This window comes from Chrysochloris asiatica, unplaced genomic scaffold (genome assembly GCF_000296735.1).
Source record: "Chrysochloris asiatica unplaced genomic scaffold, ChrAsi1.0 scaffold00004, whole genome shotgun sequence".
NCBI lineage: Eukaryota > Metazoa > Chordata > Mammalia > Afrosoricida > Chrysochloridae > Chrysochloris > Chrysochloris asiatica.
Window position 1 is genome coordinate 33,701,115 of NW_006408522.1, and position 15,535 is coordinate 33,716,649.

The 15,535-nt window shown below is 39.1% G+C and overlaps 1 protein-coding gene and 1 pseudogene across 1 annotated transcript in view; both read right to left on the reverse strand.

The window, feature by feature from the left end:
* GANC (glucosidase, alpha; neutral C) overlaps window positions 1-15,535 on the reverse strand; it is a 107,939-nt gene that overhangs the window by 56,518 nt on the left and 35,886 nt on the right. The window contains exons 5-6 of the mRNA XM_006831890.1: window positions 12,786-12,968; window positions 6,482-6,527 (exon numbers count right to left, since the gene is read on the reverse strand). Of these exons, the coding sequence (XP_006831953.1) occupies window positions 6,482-6,527; window positions 12,786-12,968 (229 nt within the window). The remainder of the gene's footprint in view (window positions 1-6,481; window positions 6,528-12,785; window positions 12,969-15,535) is intronic.
* LOC102811271 lies at window positions 4,849-5,520 on the reverse strand (annotated as a pseudogene).

Below are 15,535 nucleotides of genomic sequence, written 5' to 3' on the forward strand. Positions count from 1 at the left end.
CAAGTGGCAGCATTGATGGACTCAAGTGTGGCAACAGTAGTGAGGTTGGCCCAGGATTGGGCAGTGTTTTTTTCTGCTGTGCATAAGGTCGCTATGGGTTGGTACCAACTCAATGGCACCTACGAACAACAACATGAAATGCTTATTTCTTTAAAAGGAGCTCTCTGCCCATCTCTAGCTTGTTTTCTTATAATTTAAGTTTCCATGAAATGAGGCTGTAACTTGAACATTTTTTTGTTAATTTTATAATCACATCTGAATTCTTAATTTATCAGTTATTAGCCTAGGACCCATGGATGCATGTTAGAATGTGTGATCTCTCTCAAAATAGTATGATTTGTATTTTTCCCTAGCGAGATGGCTCATTGCTTTTGATCAATTCTTACAAAGGCGTCTGTGACTCAAAAGCAATATCTAAGGGCTTTTAGTGCCTAACTCCCAAACACTGATTTCACATGCTGTCACAAAACTCTAAGGTTAAGCTTAGGTTGTCCTTATGTGCTCTTTTTGGGAATGGAGAAATCATTCTGTCTAATGATCATCAGAATGGGTCCGTATTCAGGAGGAAGAAATATTTATCTTTATTGCACCGAAAATACTTTTTTCCGTAACTGGTGGTCCATAGCTGATACCACGACTACTTTAAAGACTCTGGATGAAAGAAGACTTCTGGAGTGTTCATTCTCCATTGTTGTTGTTAGGTGCCACTGAGTTGGTACCAACTCATAGCAACCCTGTGCACAGCAGAACGAAACACTGCCTGGTCCTGAGTCAACTTCACAGTCATTGCTACACCTGAGCCCACTGCTGCTGTCAGTGTGCCAATCCATCTCCTTAGGGGTCTTCCTCTTTTTTCCTGAGTCTCCATATTACCAAACATGATATCCTTCTCTAGTGACTGGTCCCTCCTGATAATAAGTCTGAAGTGTAAGATGGGGGGGGGGGGGGAGGATTTGAATGTAGAGAGTGGCTTCACTTCTGCTGCTTGACACAGTTCCAGCAGAAAAGAGAGATATCATGCAAGGCAGATAGCTCTCAGAAGTTGCTTTCTACCTTCTCTTTAGGGTAACTTTTAATTTACTTGTAAAAGTATATAATATAGCCATATTCACAGCCTTTCACTATGAGTTCTACAAACCTTATGAAAAACCAGTCTGGCAACAATTGCTTTCAGCTTCAGTGGATTGAAATAAAAGGAAACTGTATGTGCCACTCCCGTTCACAGAAAATTTAAGTACAAAGTAACTGCATTTATGAGATCACAAAAGGAGATAACAAACTAAAGTGAAGCTGACCAACCCCTACAGACCTCACCACAATCAATTACCAGCCAGAATTTACAAACCTCCACAATTACATACAGGCACCTACGTGACTAGGCATAGAATAGTGAACATAAGTGAAAGGTGGTCAAAATTTAATAATCTACATTTCTTGCAGCAATTAGCGAGGTTGGGTCTTATGCCTCACAGCCTCAAAAGAAAAGAAATACAAGAACACTGTGGTTAAGCAATTTAATGAACATTTTTTTAGAAAACAAAATTAAGTAGATGTTAGTAATGCTTTTACTATGAAAATAATAGTGTAGTATGTAGGATAGAAGATTGATAATCAGCTAGTAGAAACAATAAAGTAGTGTAAGCATTGATGATTAATAGAAACATATTACTAAGAAGATGTAATCAAGGGTCTGATAAGTGGAAATGATTTGTGTAAGGCTTAATTTGATCTTTTAGTGGGAATAAGAAGAAGCAATTTATCACTTATGTAGGAGAGGAGATGATGTCAAAAAGAAAGTGTTCAGTGGTTGAAAAATGAACAAGATATGGAAAGGTCAGTTTGGACATCACAGAAATACTTTTGTTAAGGTTGTATAATCACAGAGTAAAAGGAATGTTGTGATTGAAGCTGTATAATAATTTATAGAAAAATCAAAGTATCAAATCATTATGTACTGTGTAATTTTGAGAGAGAGAGAGAGAGAGAGAGAGAGAGAGAGAGAGAGAGCCCCTTCAGCCAACTAAACAGAGGCTCTTGATTGCTTTCATTTTCGCCGACTCCTCTCGTGTCCCTCGACCCTGCAAGAGCTGGACTCCTGCAGTAAGAGATGAAGTTTGGCCATCCTGGCTTCCAAACAGCATTCTGGCTGTACATCTTCCAACACAGATCTGTTTGTTCTTTTGACAATCCATGGCACTTTTAATATTCTCCTCCAACACCATAACTCAAAATGCATCAATTCTTCTATGGTCTTCCTTATTCACAATCCGACTTTTGCATGCATATGAGTTTACTGAAAATATCATGGCTTGGGTCAGGTGCACCTTAGTCCTCAAATGTACATCTTTACTCTTCAATTCTTTAAAAAGGCCTTGTGCAGATTTGCCTAATGCAATACATCGTTTGATTTCTTGACTGCTGCTCCCATGAGTGTTGATGGTTGAACTCAGCAAAATGAAGTTTTTGACTTCAATCTTTTCTCCATTTGTTGTTGTTGAGTGCCGCAGAGTCAGTTCCGATCCACAGTGACCCTGTATAGGGTTTCAAAGGAGCGGCTGGTGAGCTTGAACCGCTGACCTTGCAGTTCAAATCAACCTTGCAGTCCAGCGCATTAATCCACAGCGCCACACCAGGACTCTGTTCTCCATTTCTATGGATGTTATTTATTGGTCCAGTATGCACAACAGTGAGGATTTATGTGCTCTTTACATTGAGATGCAACCCATACTGTGGTCTTTAATCTTCATCAGTATTTAAAGTCCTCTTTGCTTTCAGCAAGCAAGGTTGTATCATCTGTATATCGCAGGCTGTTAATGAGTCTTCTTCTAATCCTGATGCCACGTTCTTCTTCATATAATCCAGCTTCTTGGATAATTTGCTCAGCATACAGGTTGAATAAGTATGGTGAAAGAATACAACTCTGGCACACAGCTTTCCTAATTTTAAACCATTCGCTGTTCCCGTGTTCCGTTCCAACTGCCTCTTGGTCTTTGTTCAGGTTCCTCATGAACACAATTAAGTGTTCCGGAATACTCATTCTTCACAGTGTTGTCCACAGCTTGTCATGATCTACACAAATCAACGTCTTTGCATAGTCAATATATCACAGGTAAACATCTTTCTGGTAAAGATCCATCTGATGTCGGCAATGATATCCCTTGTTCCATGTTCTCTTCTGAATCTGGCTTGAACCTCTGGAAGTTCTCTGCTAATGTATGGTTGAAGCTGTTTCTGTATTATCTTTAGTAAAAATTTACTCACATGGGAAATCAACAAAATTGTCCAATGATTTCCACTTTCCGTTGGGTCACCTCTCTTTGGAATAGGCACAAATATGAATCTCTTCCAGTCAGCTGGCCAGGTAGTTGTCTTTCAGATTTCTTGGCATACATGAGTGAGTGCCTCCAGTGCCAAAGCTGTTTGTTGAAAAATTTCAATTTGCATTGCATCTAATCCCGGTGCTTTGTTCTTTGCCAATAGCTTCAATGCACCTTGGACTTCTTCCTTCAGTATCATTGACTCTTGACCATCGATTACCTCTTGAAATGGATGAACATTGTCCATTGCTTTTTGGTACAATGACTCTGTGTATTTCTTCCATCTTCTTTAGATTTTTTCTGTATCATTCAATATTTTGCCCATAGAATCCTTCAATATCACAAGTCGAGGCTTGAATTTTTTCTTCAGTTCCCTCAGCTTGAGAAATGCTGACAGTGTTCTTCCCTTTTGGTTTTCTAACTCTAGGGCATTGCACATTTTGTTATAATATTTTACTTTGTCTTCTCAAGCTGACTTCTGAAATTTTCTGTTAAGCTCTTGTACCTCCTCACTTCTTCCATTTGCTTTAGCATATCTATGCTGGAGAGTAAGTTTCAGAGTCTCTTCTGATATTCATTTTTGTCTTATCCTTCTTTCTTGTCTTCTTAATGACCTTTTGTTTTCTTCCTGTACAATGTTCTTGATGTCATCCCACAACTCTTCTGGTCTTTGGTCTTTAGTGTCGAATGTATCAAATATGCTCTTGAGATGATCTCGTAAATTCAGGTGGGATATACTCAAGGTCATATTTTAGCTCTCATGCACTTTGTTTTAATTTTCTTCAGTTTTGGCTTTAACTTAACATATGAGTAACTGATGGTCTGTTCCACAGTCTGCCCCTGGCTTTGTTTTGACTTACTTGAGATATAATCAATTTATTCCACCTGGTGAGGTTCATGTGTATAGTTGTCTTTTATGTTGTAAAAAGGTATTTGCAAAGAAAAAGTCATTGGTCTTACAAAATTCTATCATGTGATCTTTAGCATTGTTTCTGTAGCCAAGACCCTATTTTCCAACTACTGATCTTTTTTCTTTGTTTTCAACTTTTTCATTCCAATTGCCAATAATTATTAATACATCTTGAATGCATGTTTGATTAATTTCAGACTGAAGAAATTGGTAGAATTCTTCAATTTCATCATCACTGGCTTTCTTAATTGGTATGTAAGTTTGAATAATAGTGGTATAAACTGGTCTTCCTTGTAGACAAATGGATATTATTGTATCACAGACAGCACTGTAATTCAAGACAGATCTTGATATATTCTTTTACTTCTTGGTAAAAATGAAACACACCAAATTACAGAGCAAATTCACTGAAACAACAAATGAAGTTCTGTCTTTGTCCTTTTTTTTTTTAACCCCCTAAAAAGTACTTTACTTCTGATGTATAGCACAATTGTTTAAGAAAATAAAATGTAGAGTTTAGCAATTGGGCATCCTAACTACCATAAGAGGTACTGTACTCATCCTCATTGACGACCACTGAGGTAAAAAAAAAAAAAAAGTCAGCAGCAGAGAAACCACGTCTTATTTGTCTATATAAGGAGTTGTTTCCTTATTGAAGCCACAGATGGAGATCATAGATCACTTCTACGTTCTTCTCACCATATTTCAAGCCATCACAGTGCTTCCTCAGTGAGTCATTCTTCAGATTCATAGGGCTAACAACGGAATCCAGCTCACTGATAAAGGTGGAGATGTGAAGGGGTTGGGAGTAGTCTGTAGCAGTCACTATTGATAGACAACCTTGAGAGTTCATTAGCAAGAATTTGAACTCCTGAGAGACAATCCACATTCAGATGAAATCCTTTCTCCTGATCTGGCTCAATGCCAAGAATTTCTGTTAAAGTTCTTCTGTCACTAGTGTTTCTGATTCCAAATATACAACAAATGCTGCCAAGAAACCAAGCACTGCAACACAAACCTCTAGTGGCCATGAAATCTGTAATACTGTTCAGAAGGGAACTTGGTCCTCAAAGATGTGAGATGTGTTTTTACTGTGTCAAAATGCTCTCGAGCTTTGAAACACCTCTTTGGAATGTTCTGAAATCTAGAACCCGGATAGACCCATTGAAGTAGAGTTAAAATCTTTTGAGCTGTTTGCTGTAAACTCTGTACACCCTTTCAAATTTCCACTTAGATGTCCTACTCTGCAGTCAAGGAGCCTTGAAGCTCCATAAAGATCTTGCTCACAGACATGGCACTGGTGGCTCAATAGTCAGCCAGTGCAAGGAAGACATCCAGAGGAACAAGTCAGGTCACAACAAATGGAGTCAGTTGTTGCATCACCACTGCAGTCCCCAAAATAATCTTTTAAAAACAAAAACCTGACCAAGTCTGTCTCCTTGCTGTTTACATTCTTTAGTGTTTTCCTATGCTCTTAAGGTAAAGCCCAAAATGTTTAATATGGCTTAGAAGAACGTAAGTTCCATGACAGTGGGGGGGCTTTGCTTTGTTCAATACCTTGAACAGTGTCTGGTATGTAAGATGTTCTTAAGAATACAGGACTCTTCACAGAATTGCCCCTGCCTACCTCTCTTGCCTTATTACATACCACTCTTCCCTTTGCTTTCTCTTCTCCAGCATAAAGAAGCATATATATATATTTCTCACTTCTTCAAATATGCTCCTTTCTATCTCAAGGCCTTTGAATATGCAGTTCCCTCCACCTAAAATAGTCGTTTCCCAACTTTTTTGACAAGTTAATGTGTCCTCGTGGTTCTTTCAACTTTAACATTATTTCCTTTGGAAGATCTTTCCTGAGCCTCATCTTGGTCAAGCTCCTTGTTTTATGTTCTCCTATGACACCCATTTGTAACACCCTCATATCTGCAATTACTTGGTCAATGTCTGTCTTTCCCGATAAACCCAAGTCTCATGAAAACAGGTTTAGGATTTGTTTTATTCACAGACTCTTTTTTACTTAGCAGAATGCCTGGAATAAGCAGGCACTCAGGAAGTAAGTTTTATGAATGAATGCATACGAATGCATAATTGAATGAAAATATCAGTAGGATGATAAGGAGTGCAAAAGAAATATGTGGTCACATTTATATTAGTGCCCACTTATCCTAGAAGAAGGGAGGACTAGGACTCATTATATGTCATGTAATATAATGGTGAAGAAGATAAAAAAGGGAAACTGTTCAATCTAGATTACCTGCAAGGTATCAGTTGGTGCATCATCCTCATTTTCTTTGGAAGTTCTGTTTAAAAATAAATAAAGTTGTTTTACTTTTGGCAAGATCCACAGTATTTTGTTCAATGATAAAAATTTTCATTTACAATTCTGACATCCCATAAATTTACGTCCTTTAACTTATTAAAAATAATACTGTTATAGACAGGGCATAGAGATCAAAGTTTATTTGTGGTTATGATGAACAGATTGGAGGAAGGTGGGAAGGAGAATTCACTGCTTGGAAGACAATGGATTTCTGCTAAGGGTGATGGGAAATGTGAGAATGGATATAAGGGTGATTGATGCTTGAAAACATAATGAACGTAATTAATGCCACGATCTGTATGTGTGAGAAATGTTGAAATGGCAAATGTTCTATTACATACATATTTACCACACACACCAAAAGAAAATGTGCTATGGACACACATATATGCAACACTGTTATCAAAGTAAAAATAAAGTCTTTAAAATTGAACAGTAAGGGCTATAATTTAATATAAAACATACTTTTTTATAAAAATAAAAATGTATTTCAAATTTCTGCTAATTTTAAAATTATTTTTAAAAAATACCTCTATCACTTTTTCACCATAAATGTAGTACACGCTTGTCACATAGACTGTGTCTCAAAAAAATATGTGTTACCTTGGCTGTGTCATGATCCTCAGTAATTTGACAGTTATGCAATGATGTAGCCATCTCCCCTGATGTGCTCAGATGATCAGCCAATTAGTTGTAAGGGGATTAGGGTAACATGCAATACCCTTACTCAAGCCATAGCACTGACCTGATGGTGTAACACACTTACTCAAGTCACGGTCTGGGTCTAATTTAAGGGAAGTTTTTCTAGGTGTGGCCTGTATCATCTTTTATCTTAAAATGAGACAGAAGCAAACAGAGGAGTAAAGACCTCATTACTATCAAGTAAGAAGAGACAGAAAAGGAGCTCTGGTAGCATAGTGGTTACGAATCGGGTTGCTAATCTCACAGTCAGCAGTTCGAAACTACTAGCTGTTCCATGGGAGAAAGATGAGGCTTTCTGCTCATTTTTACAGATTTACAGCCTCGGAAACCCTGTACAGGGTCACTGGAGTGACCGACTCCATGATACTTAACAACAACAACAAGAGACAAGAGCAGAATGCATCCTTTAGACGTGGGAGCCCTGCACTGAGAAGTTACTAGACCCAGAAGAAGATGGATGCCAATGTACATGGAGATCTCCAACGGATGCTAAGCCTACAGATGCTGAAAGGAGACAATGATTTTTCACTTAGATCCAAGAGAGAGAAAGCTTTTTCAGAGGGCTGCTGTCTTGAATTTGAACTTCTAGTCTCTTAAACTGTAAGAGAGTAAGTACATTTCTGTTTGTTAAAGCCATCCACTTGTAGCATTTCTGTTATAGAAGCTCTAGATAATTAAGACCCAAAACCCCAATGCTAGTGAGTCAATTTTGACTCATAACAACCCTATATAGTGTTTCCAAGGAGCTTTTTATGGGTACAGAAAGTCTCATCTTTCTCCTTCAAAGTGGCTGGTGGTGATGACTAGAGCTCAAACAGAAGAAGAAAGAAGAGGGAAAAAAGAATAATCTGACACAATTTGATGAACTTGACATACACCCATGGAAGCAATAGCTCAAAAGAGTGAACAAATCTTCACAGAAAGGATCATTCCCATCTCCACTGCACACAGAGAGGACAGGGATGGGCAACTTGGACATTGGCTACCCAGAATGGGGGGGCTACAGAGAGGCAAGAAGTGACTGGCTTACAAGCTTTCAAGAGGGAACCTAGATTCAGAGAGTGTGGAGCAAGGTAGAATCTCCACTGAGTAGTATCCATTGTGCCTAGTCAGGGCTGATAAAAAGAGATGCAGATAGGTCCCTTGCGATACAATAGTGAATAATTGTTATCAGGACTGATTATAAGGGCTGGAAATGTAAAGGTGGACGTTTTGGGGCAAGGGGAGGGGAGTGATTAACCTTACAGTCTAGGAATGGAGGTCCCTGGGACCATCAAAGGAGAAGAGCAGAGAATGGAACCCTACCCAGATAAGCAGTGATGCCAGGGATGGAGGCAGAGACAATGATGTGGGGAGATGGAGTAGATGGAGACTTTGGACCTGGAGAGAGAGAGGGGCGGTATGCGGATGACAGGGGGGCAGGCTTGCGGGGTATACTCTTTGGTTGATCGATGATGCATGGAAGGGATTGTTACCATGGCAAGGAAATGATATATGACGGGATCAACGTGAAGCTGATATCCTCCCATGTAAACTATCACATAATTCACAATAAAGCATTAAAAAAACCACGCAAAACAAAAAACCCAAAGTGGCTAGTGGCTCTGAATTGCCAACCTTAGAGTTAGTAGTCCAGTGCTTATCATACAGCACCACCAATGTTCCTTAGATAACTAAGGCAATATTTCAACAAACAAAAATAAACAAGGTAGACCATAGCTCCCCTCCTCTAACATTACACCAGTACACAGCGGCATACTGTACTGTCCTCTAAAATGGTTGTGACAATTTATACTATCACCCATTGTTGTATCTGAGTGATCATTTCTCCAATGGTCCTTATCAATCTTTTGGATCTCTGTCAAACTAAAATTTTAGAAAAGATAATGCATTTCATTTTGTATTTCTCTGATCATTAGTGATGGAGACAACCTTTTTATACATTTAATGGTATTTCTAATCCTTTTTCTGTGAATGGCCTATTCACATTATTTGTTAATATTTTTCTTATTGCAAAATATAGTATACATATAAAACTATATATGCAGAGTTTAAAGAATAGTACTAAAGTGAACTATGAGCCCTAAAACCATAGACTGAGTTTAAGCAACAGAAATGAGTAATTCCTTTGGGGCCCCTGTGTCTCTCTCTTCAAATGCATATACCTCCTCTCCCAGCCCTTGAGAGGAAACAAACCTCTTTACTAAATTTTATGTTAATTCCTCCCTTGCTGTTGGTTTTAAAAATAGCTTTTCTGCATTTGTATAAATACCCAAGTGAAGTAGTATTTGACATTCCCTTAAAACAACAACAACAAAAACACCCTCATATACAAATATCCAAAAATGGTGTGGGGGCCAAGTCTGACCTCCTTTGGCTTCACTAGTGGAAGGAGGCAAGTCACCATCATCAGCTCAAGTCAGCCTGCACCCTCCAACCTTCTTTACTTTATTTGGTACCAACCAGCTCTGGTAGCATAATGGTTACAAATTGGGCTGCTAATCTCATGGTCAGCGGTTCGAAACTACCAGTTGTTCTGCGGGAGAAAGATGAGGCTTTCTGCTTCTGTAAAGATTTATAGCCTCGGAAACCTTGTACAGGGTCACTATGAGTTGGAACCAACTCCATGGCACACAACAACAACATCCCTCTCATAGCACTCTACTCGGCTGGGTTTGATATTTTATTGGCCACACAGAACTCACAGGCAATAGTCACGATTATGGGGTTTACTAGGGGAATTAAGTGCCAGTGCGTTGGTTCCAACTTATAGCAACTTTGTATAGGGTTTCCACAGAGCAACTGATAAGGTTTTAACCACTGACCTTGTGGTTCAAACCGAGTTTGAGGTCACATGCTTAGGACTAGAAGCGACCCAGGATAGAGCAGTTTTCCAGTGAGGGGCACCTCTTCTCAGCTGTACCACAGGCTTGTCTCTCTCTCTCTGGTCCTCAGTCTTCCAGCCAGGTGTTCCTTTGGCATCTGCCCTGCTCTGGCAAATGTCACAAGCTTTTAGCTCTGTGGATAAATACCCAAAGGGCATGCTATTTTTGCAAGCCAAAAGATCCTTGATTGGCAATTTTTTTTCTTTCAGAGTTTTATATGTCATCCCATTGTCTTCTTGCCTCCTGCCCCCAAACACAGCCTCTGCGTGCTGCTGCTTCTGCCTCTCCACGCAAGTCTCGAGATCCAAAAGGCACACTCTGCTTGTGTCTCTTCTTTCTTGGTGGTTAGGACGGTCTGTTCCTGCTTTTCAGATGGCTCATTAGAAGTCCAGTGGAATGGTAAACCCAACCAATCCCCAAGTTAGAGTCCTGTACACCCTATTTGTAAGGTTTCACCCAAATATTAGAGTCCTGGTATAGTACTGTAGGATAAGCACTGGATCACAGAGTCGGTTTGAACTGCAAGGTTGACAGTTCAAACTCACCAGCTGCTCTTTGGAAACCATAGACAGAGTCACTATGAGTTGGAACTAACTCGAGGGCACTTAACAACAACACCCAAGTATTTGTGAGAATTATGAAGGCTATGAAAAGAAGAGCCATGCCAAGTATAATCACTGTCATACAAAATAGAATTATACTTTCTTTTTTTGTGTTTCTTTTACTTACTTATTTTAAAGGGCAGCAGTAAGGCGTTAGGGTTAAGATTATGGCTAGGTTTAGGACTTCATTTAGTATTAGGGTTATGGCTAAGACTAGGGTTAATGTTAGGTATAAGGGTTGGGCTAGGGCTAGGAGTAAGTTTGATCTAGTTTCAGAGTTACATTTAGTAGGTTTATTTTTATGTATTTCCTAAAATCTACTGGATTTCTTCCTCATGTGGAAGTTCTGTAACTACATTATTCCCTCTTTTTCCTTTGTTTTTGTTGTTGTTACAAACTAGTAATTCTGGTTTCCTATTTTCAATCATGTAGGTCTGTTTTGCTTTTAATACTTCTATATCTGAGTTGAGTTCTGGGTGATATTGTCAAATATGTTAGTTTCAGGGTTTTTTCTGCTGTTGCTGGTTCTCTGCCCAAAGAACTAAGGCCCTTTAGTATTTTTTGAAAATTTGTCTGGCTTACATAAATTCTTTTAATATGTTTATCTGGAAATATTCTAATTTCACCATATTTAATGGACTATTTGCTGGGTAAATGATTCTTGGAGTCCTGGTGTGGTGCTATAGGATAAGCACTAGACTCCTAACCACAAGGTTGGTGGCTCAAACCCACCAGTCATTCCTTGGAAACCCTGTATAGAGTTGGATCGACAACAACAACAAAAGATTTTTGGTTGGCAATTTTTTTCTTTCAGAGTTTTATATGTCATCCCATTGTCTTCTTGCCTGCAAGATTAATGCCAAGAAATCAGAGTTTACTCTTATTCATTCTTCTTTGTAGGTAACTTTTAATTTTTCCTCAGTTGTTGTCAGTATTCTTTCCCAGCCTTTGATTTTAAAAAGTTTGATTATAATATGTCTTGGTGATTTTCTTTGGGGGTTCTGTCCTGTTTGGGAAGTATTGGTGTGGCGATGTGGGTTAATGCACTGGACTGCAAAGTTGCTTTGAACTGCAAGGTTGGTGGTTCAAGCTCACCAGCTGCTCCTTGGAAACCCTATACAGGTCACTATGGGTCAGAACCAACTCAATGGCACTTAACATAACAACAACATCCTCTTTGGAGTTTGTTCGACTTCTTGAATGGCTATCATCTTATCTTTCATTATGTTAGGAAAGTTTTCTTCCAGCAACTCTTGACAATTTTTTCTATAGTTAAAAAAAATTATTATTATTTTTTTGGTCTTTTTCTGTTCTAGATTTCTAATCACATGTAAGTGATTTTTCTTGATAGTAGTAGTACTTAGGTGCCATCGAGTCAGTGCTGACTAATAACGACCCTACGCACAACAGAATGAAACACTGCTGGGTCCTGGGACAACCTCACAAGCTTTGCTAGGCCTGAGCCCATCGCTGATGCCACTGGGCCAATCTATCTCATTGTGGGGGGTGGTCTTCCTCTTTTTCTCCAACTCTCCACTTTACCAAACATGATACCGTTCTCCAGTGACTGGTTCCTCCTGATAATAAGTCTGAAGTATATGAGGTGAAGTTTGGCCATCCTAGCTTCCAAAGAGTACTCTAGTTGTACTTCTTCCAACACAGATCTGTTTTTTTGTTTAGTGACCCCTCCACATCAGATTTGATCCCCAAAATTCTTAGACAACTTTGTTCACATGATATTTTAAGGAGGTAAAGTGAAATTCTAGGATATTTTAGTTACAATAACATTTGTCAACAGTATTTTGGGGGAGGGGTGTGGAAACTAGAGGACTCTATTAATCAAACACACAGATATGTTAAGAATATCACATTCACAAAAGCTCAGGAACCACTACTTGTCATCAAACCTGCATTCACCTGCATAGGCTACAAATGAAATCTCAGAACAATACTTCAGCAAAGAAAGCAAACCAAGTTTCTGTGGTGAATATGATTAAACCAGACTGGTGATCTTATGTTCCTCATGTATCCAGTGATGTGCACAAATACCTTTGTTTGGGAGGAATCTGTAAATGTTCAAAGTATAACTGGCCCATGGAATTTATGCTTAAAACAACATCTTCTTTAGACACCAAGTCTATCTTGAATGGGTCTGCAGTGATATGAAGCTTCAGATCTCCTTTTTCATCTGCCAACACCAGACTGTCTGCATCCCCTGAGCATGAAAACAACCTAAAAAACAAAGCAGAAAGACAAGAGAAAAACAAATGGCTACAGATGACCTACTTCTGTAACTCTGTATCCACTGAAAACCTAATGGAGTGATGGTCTGCTGTAACACACGTGTGGTTGCCGTGAGTCAAAATCAACTTAATGGCAAACAGGTGTGTTCGTTTTTGGTTACAGGTTTACATGGCTCAATGAAATCCTCAATTCAAAGTAACTGTTGTTGTTCTTGATGAACTGTTTGACAGTGAATGTGATACCATTCCTCTTCAGTTTGTTGTTGTTGTTAAGTGCCATCGGGTTGGTTCTGACTCATAGCGACCCTGAACAGGGTTTCTGAGGCTGTAAATCTTTACGGGAGCAGAAAGCCTCATCTTTCTCCTGTGGAGAAGCTGGTAGTTTTGAACTGCTGACCTTGTGTTTCACAGCCCAATTCTTAACCACTACACTACCAGAGCTCCTTCAATTTGTTGTTACTGGCATACAAATTGTTGTTGCTAAGGAGTCCTGGTATGGTGCTGCAGGATAATGCACTGGACCACAGGGTCAGTTTGAATTGCAAGGTTGGCAGTTGAAATCCACCAGCTGCTCCTTGGAAACCCTATACAGAGTCACTATGAATCGGAATTGACTGGATGGCACTTAACAACAACAACAGGTGCTGTAGAATCAGTTCCTGCTCATATAGCTACCCTACGTACAAAAGAATGTACTACTGCTTGGTTCTGTGCCATTTTCACAATTGTTGTCAGGTTTGAGCCCATTGTTGCAGTCACTGTGCCAATCTATGTCCTTGAGGGTCTTGCTCTTTTTTACCAAACATGATGTGCTTCTCCAGGGACTCGTCTCTCTATTAACATGTCCAAAGTATATAAGATGAAGTCTCACTACCCTCCCTTCCGGAGAACATACTGACTGTATTTCTTCCAAGATAACTTTGTTTATTCTTCTGGCAATTTATGGTATAGTCAATGTTCTTCACCAACACCATAATTCAAAGATAGCAAATTTTCTTTGTTCTTCATTATTCACTGTCCAGCTTTAACATGCATATGAGGTGATTAAAAATATCATCGCTACATCAGGTGCACCTTAGTCCTCAAGGTGGTAGCTTTGCTTTTTAACACTTTTAAGATGTCTTTTGCAGCAGATTTTCCCAAAGCAATATGTGGTTTGGTTTCTTGACTGCTCTTTCATGGGCAATGATTGTGGATCTGAGTACAATGGACCCCTTGACAACTGCAAATACCCTGAGTGACCCACTGGTATTTAAAATACTAGTGGCATAGCTACTATACAGCATCACAGCAACATACAAGCCACCATGGTACAACAAACTGACAGCTGAACTAACTAGTGGAGTAACCAATATTTATGTGACATAGCATATATCAGGAAATAGAGAGTCATTGCCAAGAACATGGGCTTTGTTATCAGAGTCTGAACAGAACACAGCAACACACGAGGTGCAACACATGAGGTGTATAACTGTACATATTAATCAACCTCTCTGAGTCTTAGGATAATAAAATTCACTGACATTGAATTGATTCCAAGTCATAGTGACTTTTTTTTTTTTTTTTACTTTTTATTGTGAATCAAGTGAAGGTTTACAGAACAGATCATCAGTCCCTTACTTAACAAATCATACACTTGGTGTCATTACAATGACTGCAATCCCCTCCTTGTACCATCAGTTCACAGTGTTTGCCTCTATTCACTTTAAACTTGGGCACTGAGTTTTATTTATTTTTAAAGTTTTTATTGTGAATTGAGTGAAAGTTTACAGGGTAGAGCATCAGTTTTACATTCAACAAACCATACAAGATTATAATCCCCTCTTTGTACCATCAGTTAATAGTATTTCTCTCTATTCATTTTAATTTTTGTTTTGTTTTAAGCAGTCAGGCATATATAATAATTTAAACGACCATTGGGCACATTCTGCAAGTCTGCTTCCTGGCTGCCAGCTCTCAGTCCCTCTCTTCCCATGAATCTAGAGTCCTCAGCAGCTCCTTCTCTCCCATAGTGACTTTATGTAGGGTTTCTGAGGCTGTAAATCTTTTTTGAAGAAGAAAGCCTCCTCTTTCTCTTGCAGAGTGCCTAGTGGATTTGAACTGCTGAACTTTTGGTTAAAACCCCAACACATAACCCACTACACCCCCAGGGTTCCTTAGGAATAATAAAAGAAACAACAAATGAAGTTTGTTGAGAGAATTAAATGAGACCACATAGTAAAGCACTTGGCACAGTGTTTGGCACATAATTATTGTTGTTGTTAAGTCCTGTTGAGTCGGTTCTGACCCATAGCGACCCTGTATAGAGATTTTGAGGAGCAGTTTGGTTAGCTTGAACCATTGACCTTGCAGTTCAAACCAACTTTGCAGTCTAGTACATTAACCCATGATTCTACACCAGGACTCCTAATTTTTGTTGTTGTTAAATGCTGTCGAGTAGATTCTGACCCATAGTCACCCTGTATAGGGTTTCCAAGGAGCATTTGGTGAGCTTGAACCACTGACCTTGTGGTTCAAACTGACTTTGCAGTCCAGCACATTAACCCATAGAGCTAC